The sequence below is a fragment of the Oncorhynchus nerka genome, linkage group LG15 (genome assembly GCF_034236695.1).
Source record: "Oncorhynchus nerka isolate Pitt River linkage group LG15, Oner_Uvic_2.0, whole genome shotgun sequence".
In the NCBI taxonomy this organism is placed as follows: Eukaryota; Metazoa; Chordata; class Actinopteri; order Salmoniformes; family Salmonidae; genus Oncorhynchus; species Oncorhynchus nerka.
This window is the reverse complement of record NC_088410.1, coordinates 34,010,772-34,019,874: the sequence shown is the minus strand read 5'-3', so window position 1 is coordinate 34,019,874 and position 9,103 is coordinate 34,010,772. Positions and strand designations below refer to the sequence as shown.

Below are 9,103 nucleotides of genomic sequence, written 5' to 3'. Positions count from 1 at the left end.
TGTAACGTCAGTGCCTAGCGGCGGGACAAAATATTCATGGCGTAGTACTCAAATTGCTGTCTGATTGGTTGATCTGGGTTTGGCGCATTTATTTGAACATACGGAAGCGGTAAGTTACACAACATTTAAACATTTGGCTGCGTGTGCTGATTAATGTTTAAGGAATAGCGAAATCAAGAAATTAGCATGAACGTAAGCATGTTTAAGGTAACTTTCTCGGGAGGCTATTATTGACTTGTTCAGAAGCTCATATCAGAAAGTGAAGTTCCCCAGCTAGCTAAGTCTATGTTACAATGTGTCAACGGTTGTGAAAGTGCTACTTTATAGGTAACTAATGCAGCACCTGCTGCCATCTGGCACTTCGAAGACAAAAGTGAAAGTAACTTTAATTTTTTATCTTCCAAATTATAGTGAATGATATGAATGCACTTGATATTATGACCGTAATGTTGACATCTTCAGAAAGGAATTTGATTTATTTATTTTTATTTAACTAGGCAAGAAAGATGTGGTTATCGCCCTACTTGGCCATTGAGAAGAAGGCAGGGTGCTCAAAATCCAATGACATCACAAAGTACTTCAGTATAACCCCACAACCTCTTAGGAGGAAGAGCCTAATTTCTGAGCAGGCGAAAGAGAAACCTAAGATGGCGCCTTGTCATATTGGGGGGTCTTATGATGAGGTGCCTCTCTCTGTGTCACGGTCAACCAGTAGGCTGCACAGATTCAAGCAGAACAGATACCCTGAAGCAAGAACAAGCCTCATCAAGGATAGCTCCTGCTCAGACCCTCCTAAAAATGTTATAGTGATTTCAGAGTCAAACTGCTCCAGTGCTGACATGGCATTCAGGGGCAGGGCAGTGATGGGGTCTGTGGACCTGGCTCAAGTCACTAGCCGATGCTATGGAGCAGGAGTTGGACTCGGATCTGGTCAGAGTGAAATAGCATGTACCCTCACAATTCAAGCAGCGGTGCAGTCTGCCTCTGGGACAACTAGGATCTCGGATGAGAAAGTGGCAACCATTTTCACCAGGAAACGGGACACTAATAAGGCCAGTAGTCCCCAACACTCACAGAGATGGATTTTGAATTGGTGTTCCAGGTCAACACTTAAACACAACCAGACTGAGAGGAAGGGGTCAATTACTTCTGGCTGGAGAGAGAAGTTGTCAGGGACTGCCCGCAAGGGGTCTCTTGAAGAGGTCAAATTGTCTAACCCACTGTTCCCAGTGAGAAGAGTCTTCACTATGCTGCTGAAGAAATACAAACATAAAATTCTGGAGTCAGAAAGTCCCGGTAAGATTGAGAGACTATAGTTGACACTCTAGTGTGGTGCCATATGCTAGTATCAGATTCTGTCTTATTGGTCACCTTTTCTTTCAGAGACAGAGATAGGTGCTACATCTGCTAGCTCTGTAGGAAAGAGGAAACATCAGAATGAGAAGGAGGACCCTGAAACCGTACACAAGCGCCAAAGGTCTAACCCGGGATTAGAGGAGATCAGCTTGACTGGGTATAGTCCCTCTTTAGAACACCAAGTCAGGGGGTCTCTTATCCCCTCTTCCAGGGGTCAGCCTGGAAGAAGCAGGCTGAGCCGAACACAAAGACTCAGGCAGCAACAGCGGGAAAGTCGAGGTCTGGGGATAGGTCATGAACTGACCCCTAATCCACCAAACCAAGCAGAATCTCCTCAGAAGGTGTATCCTGCCCAACCACAGCAATGCCTTAGGAGAGGTGATGATTCCTAATACATTGTAGTTTCAACAACAATCAGTGTTTACTTTTCTTTGTCCAATGTTGTATGTCATAACTATGTATGTCCCTGACCACTAGAATACAGAGGTGCTTTAGCTCTGTCATTGATTGGTATCTAAAATATGTACCTTTTATTTTCCTGTTGTGAAGTTCACAACATTGAGGATTTGCTGTGGACAGAGAAGTACCGCCCTCAGCACTCCAGTGAGGTAATAGGCAATTCTGTCTCTGTAAAGAAGTTACACAGGTGAGTTGCTAACACCACTGCTAGCTCCTTCAATGTTTAGCTTTTATAGTATGGTGTCTTAAATGCATTTCCTTATTTCTGTTTGCAGTTGGTTAAAGAAATGGAAACGGAGAGCTGACTGTGAAGAGAGGAGAAAAGAGCGAGACAGGAAACTAGAGGAAAACACCAACAGCAATGGTAAAAATATATATTTCTTTTAGATGTTATGAATTGATGGGGGAGAATGTGTAAAATGAAACCACTATAAAAAAAATCAAGAAACCTCACTGACGATGAATCTTCGAAGAATAACATTAATTGTAGCGTTGAACTCCGGTTTGGCTGTGCAGACTCGTGGGACTGTGGTGACTTCCAGGGAGAGGCTAGAGTGGAGGAGGACGGGGAGGAAGATCTGTGTAGCACCATGCTGATCACAGGACCTCCAGGGGTCGGCAAGACTGCCTCAGTATACGCCTGCGCTCAGGAGCTAGGCTTCAAGGTCAGTGTGGGACTACTTGGAAGACCTATAGTCCCATTCACATGTGTAACCTTTTATTTAACTAGGCAAGTCGGTTAAGAACAAATTCTTATTTACAATGACAGCCTACACTGGCCAAACCCGAACAGCGCTGTGCGCCACCCTATGGGACTCCCAATCACGGCCGGTTGTGATAAAGCTGGATTTGAACCAGGGTGTCTGTAGTTCCACGTCTAACACTGAGATGCAGTGCCTTAGACTGCTGCGCCACTCGGGAACCCGAATAGGACCTACTGATTGGTGTTAGAATATGGTACAGAGACATTCCTTTATTTTTAACTTTTAAATGACAGTTTGTGGGTAATTGGATAAGATGGGTAAAGCAGAGAACCAGGAGAGGTTGGCTCATGTTCATTCAGTCATATGATTCACCAAAACAGGTTAGCTTTCATACAGGTGTATCCAATCATCTTCTAACCTGTGTAATATATGTACGGTGGCTGTCTTGACTGCTAATTTCCTTGGCCTCTCCAGGTGTTCGAAGTGAACGCCTCCTCCCAGCGCAGTGGTCGCCACATCCTGACTCAACTGAAGGAGGCCACCCAATCTCACCTGGTGGAGATCCAGGGAAGCACCACCTTCAAACCATCTCATCTCAGTAGCTACAACAACACTTCAACTAAATCTGACACAGTAGCTGGTAAGCACACCCCGCTACTGAAAAGTACTTTATTGCAGTCTAAGCATAACCATCTACTGAAAATCACTTATTTAAAGTGACTGGAACTATTTTGTATGGTGTTTGTCCAATGGAGACTGTGGGTTACATCTATTTTGTGCTCTCCTCACACAGGTAAAGTGGCCTCTCCAAGAAAGGCCTCTCCAAGAAAGGTTTTCTCATCCTATAGGAAGAGGCCTCAGCCCCCTCGTAGCTCCCACCATAAGAGAGGTGGCAGTGCAGCCTCCATGATGCTGGCTAACTTCTTCAAGAAGAAGAGTAATCCAGAGATCACAAACTTAGATGGCCCTTCGTTATCTACAAAACAGGATGAGCACCTACCAAACAGTTAAGAAAAACAGGAAACACCTTGCAAGTTTAGTTAACCACACATAGGCATGTGTGGATCTTGGGAGGCTGGTGGGAGGAGCCATAGGAGTACGGGCTCATTGTAATAGCTGGAATGGCATGAATGCAACGGAGCCGACTGTGTGGTTTCCATATGTTTGATGTGCTTGATACCTTTCTATTTATTCCATTAATTACAGTGAGCCCATCCTCCTATAGCTCATCCCACCAGCCTCCTCTGGTGTGGCTATGGTTAGTCTTTTTGTTTAATTGTTGATATTATTTCCTACAGGTTTTGTCTCTCTCAAGACCGTGAAGAAGGCAGATATTATTAACCCTCCGTTAGTCAGTCAACTGTCACCAGACATTGAAGAGCCACCAACAGGTAGCCGGAGTAAAAGGATGTCCACATCACTCATTCTATTTGAAGAGGTAAACCACACAGCAGTCAGTTGTATAGCTGTGCTATAGGTTGCAGACTAGACCACATAACTGTAGTTTTAATGAAGTGACCGAGCTGCACCTGCTCTCCCGCAGGTTGACGTTGTATTTGATGATGATGTGGGATTCCTCACAGCAATCAAGACCTTCATGACGACAACCAAGAGACCTGTGATACTGACCACTAGTGGTGTGTGTGTATATACTGCATACTGAAAAATATGAATTCAATTGGATTGAAAATGACGAAGTTGAATCATAACACCAAAACTGTCTTCAGATCCCTCCTTCAAGGCAAAGTTTGACGGCAACTTTGAAGCGATCCTTTTTAAAACCCCTTCAGTAGTGAGTCAAGCATCTTGGCACCATTGCATCCCCTCAAATGTGCATGGTATGAAGCTGCTACTCCATTTAGTTTCTGTCTGTGTTGTGCACCCTCCCAGGTGAACGTTTGCAGTTATCTGCAGCTGCTGTGTCTGGCTGAGAACGTCAGGATGGATGCTGGGGACATCACCTCTCTGGTGACCCTGAACCAGATAGACATCAGACGTAGCCTATTGCAGCTGCAGCTCTGGGTCTGCAGTGGAGGAGGACAAGCATCTCAGAGGGCAACTCCACTGAAGGACCCTGCAGGTGGTGTGCATGGAAGTGAGTGATGACAAACTATTAACTAACTTCAATGGCTAGGTGTGTTAGTATATCACATGTATTGTGACCCCTTAGTTCTTGGTCCCTGTCTAAAAGAGTTTACGTCAAGTCTTACAATTGAATCACTTGATTGTTTTGGATAACCTTAGCTCTGGATGTTGCTGCAGTGGAAGACATTGCAGTGTGTGAAAATACTTCTCCCCACCATCCGCCCTGTGACGTGGGCTGCACTCAGAGCATGCTGGGGCTCCTGAACTCTGGCCTCGGCCATGACCTGCAGACCACTCTAAAGGCACGTCACCTCAGAGGCTCTGTGAACTTGAACTAGATGAACATGCAATGCATTTATTCAGATAACAACATTGAATGACAGTATAACTGTATGAGGTGCCTTTCTCTTTGATTCCTCAGTGCCAGTCCTGGGCTAAACCAGACACCATCAAGCTGATGGAGATCCTTACTGAGAGCTGGAGGAGAGGTGTAGCTTTGCTCTACTCAAACCTAGAGCTCCTCCTTCCCCTACCAGTCAGGACCCAGCCCAGTCCTCTCCTCACCCCAAAGAAAGTGACACGCCCTAGGCTTCAGAGTGAGCCAACACCCCCTGACATCCACCACCCTCAGATCCCACTGATCCTGGATCAGACCAGTCCAGTTAAGGTGTCCTCTGGCTCCAGGCTGAGGAGAAAGAAATGTGTGCCAACATCTGATTCCAGATCAGCTCACAGCATGTTAGTAAAGCCTTACAGAGCCTCACTGTCTCTGAGGAGGGCTCATCCAAGTGTATCAAATATTACTGAGACTGTTAATGACAAACTTCAAACTGAGAAGGTGGCAGATGGCTTGGTGTACCACTGCTTAGATGCAATGACTGACTTTATGGACCTCATGTCCTTCATTGATACCTCTCTACAGAGTGAGTCTTCACATAAGGCTGGCCCATGCAGACCAGGGGCTTTTCTCTGGACAGGGGCAGAGGTTAAGGATGGACTGCTAGATGAGATGAGAGAGGAGGATGGGGGCTGTAGGTGGTGGTGTGAGAGGACTTTGGAGATCCAGGCTGCAGTAGAGGGCCTGGGCTTCCACAGGTGCCTGGCCAGGGTGTCTGAGGGGTGGACTGGATCCCAGAGGCTGGAGGGGGAGCAGAGGGGGAGGGTGATTGAGAAACTCACCCTCCCTGTCGCCCTACCCAGACAAAGTTTCAATGTCAATCAGACCACTTTCTGTGATCCTAGGTGAGTGCAGTTTCCTGATTTGTTCTGGTATTTTTTCACTGTAAGAAATGCATTGGCAGCTCAGTCCTCTAAATTACCATACATGCTTATGTGAAGTTAACACTCAAGTTTAATGTCAGAAATTAGCATTATTGCAAACAAAACCTTGATATTAGATTAAACTTAATAGAACTCATTGTAAAGCTCCAGTTCCATTGAGTCAGTGTGGTATCTCAACAGCAGTTTGTCTTCCAGTGTGGTCGAAAGGAGATATGACATCATCAGAACCGTCCTCTCAAGCAGAGCCTTCTGCACCTTGGGAAACAAGCAGGCTGTTGCCGTGGACTACCTGCCTGTCCTCCGCTCCATGTGCCAATCAGAGAGAACTCAGCAGGGCCAAGGCCGGTGAGTCAATACACTGCATGAGAGCACCTTATTCATTTCTACTAAGAGAAAACAAAGTTAGAATTAAAAGGATTGCGCAAGATGACTTATGAATGCTGTTTCTGCATTACCTCAGCAGTATTCACCTTGGCCTCCCTAAGGCTACTGTGAGACTCCTTGCAGATGATTTCCCATGACAATGACCATTTAAGCCAGCAAGACTACACAAACAGATCTGCAACATTTCTGGATGACAGGAAGGTTAATGCCATCATCTCCCCCCATGTTAATGACTTCTGATTTAGTGAATGTGGGCAATATGGGTGTTCATGATATATTTTGCTGTACTCTTTTTTTTCTTTCTTACATTGAGTGATAAGTTTAAGTTTACTGTATTCATTCAAAATGTATAATTGAAATAATCCTATTTTTATATTCATGCATAAAAATAAAAACATGTTACTTTTTATTTTAAGCTGGTTCAGTGAGTTTGTGTTTAAAATCAGTGGTATTTCAGGCTTTGAAGGCATTAAACATTTGCCCACAAAGGTACAGATGTAGGTGGTCACATGCGACAAATCACTGTACATATTCAAGCCTGTTCTGCTTTACTAGTGGCCCTGAGAACATTTCTAATCATGGGAAATTGAAGAAAGCCTGATGTGTGGTGTCTGTACGAGGAGAGGCTTGAGTACAGTTGCTGGGGCCTGAACTGACACCTCATGTGCAATACCATCTGACTCTACAGGTGGGAAGTGGTGTAGTATACACTTAAATATAAGCTAGTGTTAATTTCCATCAAGCCTCCAATATGCAGGTCTCTCTGGTTAGCTCTTTGAACTTCGACCCCACCAGGTCACACATACTGTACACAGTCAACTAGTTTCAGTCTGGTGAAAATGGAGCGTGGAAATTGTCGCTGTAACATTAACTCGATTCACTGAGCAGCTCGTAAAACGCCACAGCCTGCAACATGGCGTCACACAGCTCCTCCCCCCGACTCCGCCCACCCATCTGGAAGGAATTCCTGTATTTCACCAACAGGTTGTGAGGGAATGTCACCCTCGGAATCTTCTGAGTCACTGACTCCGTCATCATCTGTTGCATCGTCTGGGCCCCGCTAGTGCGGGAGTCACCCACCATGAGGCCAAAATGGCGGCCGACGGCGGTGCGCATCATGTTGAGCACCTTGGGTGGAGCAGTGATGTCAGGCTGGGTGTAGCGGGGCTCCAGCAGGGCGAACAGCATAGCCTCCACTGTACGCATGTGAGCCATTACTGGGTACAGGGCAGTGTTCTGAAGGGAGATGGATGTCTTTTCCACAACGAAGAAGTCAGCTGTGGGGAGGTGGGATACCACACTGGATATCTGGTGATGTTATGGCACATAATGAGATGTGATTCAGTACAGGAGTTAGGCTGTTTGGATATTACAGAGTCAATGATTGTGCTAAGCTGAAACCTAGCCCTGTGACATGGCTGTAGACTGACACCATAAGAGTCTGCACAGTCATGTCTCAGGGCTACCAACTTACGTCATCCAAGTAGGCAGAAGCCATGTAGGTTCCCTTCAGAAAGTTGTGGCAATCTTCATGTTTCCACTCCAACACGTTCATGCCACGATCCATGTGCGCCCAGGCTATTTTATTCACTCCACACACAATGGACACTATGGAATTTGCTTCCTGGAAGAAAGATGGATTAATACACATGTAATAACACTGATGTATTTCTATGGTGAAATGACAGCGGGGACTGACCCTGTGGGCTGCCCAACTGTGCCATCAACATCCAGACCTCAAGGCCATCAGTCTAGCTAAATCATCTTACCGCTAGCCAGGTCCTTTCCACCTCTGGTCTGATGAACTTGGCTAGCTGGATCTTTACTTTTCTTTTCTCCTTCTCCGGAGGGTTGAGGATGGAGTTGAAGACAATGACAGCACTTTTGTGTTTCAGAAGCGGCACATTTGTGACGCTTTCGAGATTTTTAAAAGGTCCATTTCTAGTCCTGTATTCCACAATGTTGACAGACTTGCGGCCACGAAGGAGCTTGACAGCAGCAAGCTCCGACTCTGCCGCATTGTTGAGGAGCTGCAGAATGACACCTCGCTGCTCTGACGTGTAGTATGCGTCCAGCGACTTGTTGTCGTCGCAAGGAGTAGTAGATGAAGAGAGGGTGTTATTAAGGGTTTCAAAGCCTACGACTGGGACCCGACTCCTCCAGCAGCACGTGCAGTTGAGATACCGGAATTCTAGTTTGGGGAGTGAGCCCTGGGGTTGGTAGAATAAGCCATACTGCCCTGCAAGAATAGATGGTAACACATAATAGGGGGCGGTGTAATTTGTGGAACGTTCCAACAGGAATCTGTTGCAAAAACTTCGTAAAGTACAAGGTTGTCAACAAACAACGCATACAATGTAGCATGATCAATTCACCTAGCTAACTAGCTGCCGAATAGGCATCAACTCACCACGTATTTATTCTTTAAGTTTGTCCATAGGCTACCAGAGTGAGGACATACATTTTCGGAATAAATGTGGTGAGTGAAACAATTAAATAGCCCACTTCCTACCCGGTATCAACTTTGTATGCAGTGTTTTTTGGCAACCTTGTTTCCGCAGTTTTTGGAACAGATTCCTGTTGGAACGTTCCACAAATTATACCCACCCGCTAACAAATAGCACCTGAAAAAAATAATTAAGAAGTTACGAGAAACTTGACAGCTTGAATAAAACATTTATGCATACCTCTCCGGGCGATTAAAGACATAAATCGCCTTGCAACCCACATTGTAATCGTGATTTTACAGGTAATTCATTCAAACTTTTGCCCTTTCGTTGTTCGCCGAGCTCACGCCGATGCGGAAACAAGGATCACGCATACTTCGTTCCGAG

General features: G+C 45.6%; 2 protein-coding genes across 4 annotated transcripts; one reads left to right on the top strand and one right to left on the bottom strand.

The window, feature by feature from the left end:
* The first annotated feature begins 102 nt into the window (after positions 1-102).
* Positions 103-6,684, top strand: LOC115142466 (ATPase family AAA domain-containing protein 5-like). 3 transcript variants are annotated; one of them, XM_029681957.2, is made up of 16 exons: positions 103-379; positions 498-1,296; positions 1,384-1,734; positions 1,906-2,002; positions 2,091-2,179; positions 2,332-2,480; positions 2,994-3,159; positions 3,313-3,525; positions 3,818-3,957; positions 4,063-4,156; positions 4,247-4,311; positions 4,410-4,614; positions 4,782-4,906; positions 5,026-5,846; positions 6,081-6,230; positions 6,346-6,684. In XM_029681957.2, exons 1-16 carry the CDS (start codon positions 335-337, stop codon positions 6,404-6,406), a joined length of 3,570 nt encoding a protein of 1,189 aa, XP_029537817.1. In that variant the 5' UTR covers positions 103-334; the 3' UTR covers positions 6,407-6,684. The 3 variants fall into 3 exon arrangements, with proteins under 3 accessions (XP_029537817.1, XP_029537816.1, XP_029537815.1); XM_029681956.2 differs by having other exon boundaries at positions 4,764-4,906; positions 6,349-6,684; XM_029681955.2 differs by having other exon boundaries at positions 4,764-4,906.
* tefm (transcription elongation factor, mitochondrial) lies at positions 5,933-9,083 on the bottom strand. Its single transcript, XM_029681965.2, has 4 exons — positions 8,957-9,083; positions 8,039-8,508; positions 7,744-7,893; positions 5,933-7,577 (listed from the first exon to the last, which is right to left on the bottom strand). Exons 1-4 carry the CDS (start codon positions 8,997-8,999, stop codon positions 7,137-7,139), a joined length of 1,104 nt encoding a protein of 367 aa, XP_029537825.1. The 5' UTR covers positions 9,000-9,083; the 3' UTR covers positions 5,933-7,136.
* Positions 9,084-9,103: the final 20 nt, after the last annotated feature.

Bases quoted from the DNA above. Each gene is read 5' to 3' on its own strand.
- LOC115142466 (XM_029681955.2), top strand. From the start codon at position 335: ATGCAGCACCTGCTGCCATCTGGCACTTCGAAGACAAAAGTGAAA. The intron at 2,481-2,993 runs GTCAGTGTGGGA...TGGCCTCTCCAG, and splicing joins CTCAGGAGCTAGGCTTCAAG to GTGTTCGAAGTGAACGCCTC. The intron at 4,907-5,025 runs GCACGTCACCTC...TTGATTCCTCAG, and splicing joins ACCTGCAGACCACTCTAAAG to TGCCAGTCCTGGGCTAAACC.
- tefm (XM_029681965.2), bottom strand. From the start codon at position 8,999: ATGTGGGTTGCAAGGCGATTTATGTCTTTAATCGCCCGGAGAG. The intron at 8,509-8,956 runs GTATGCATAAAT...CTATTCTTGCAG, and splicing joins GTCTTTAATCGCCCGGAGAG to GGCAGTATGGCTTATTCTAC. The intron at 7,578-7,743 runs GTAAGTTGGTAG...TAACATCACCAG, and splicing joins CTTCTGCCTACTTGGATGAC to ATATCCAGTGTGGTATCCCA.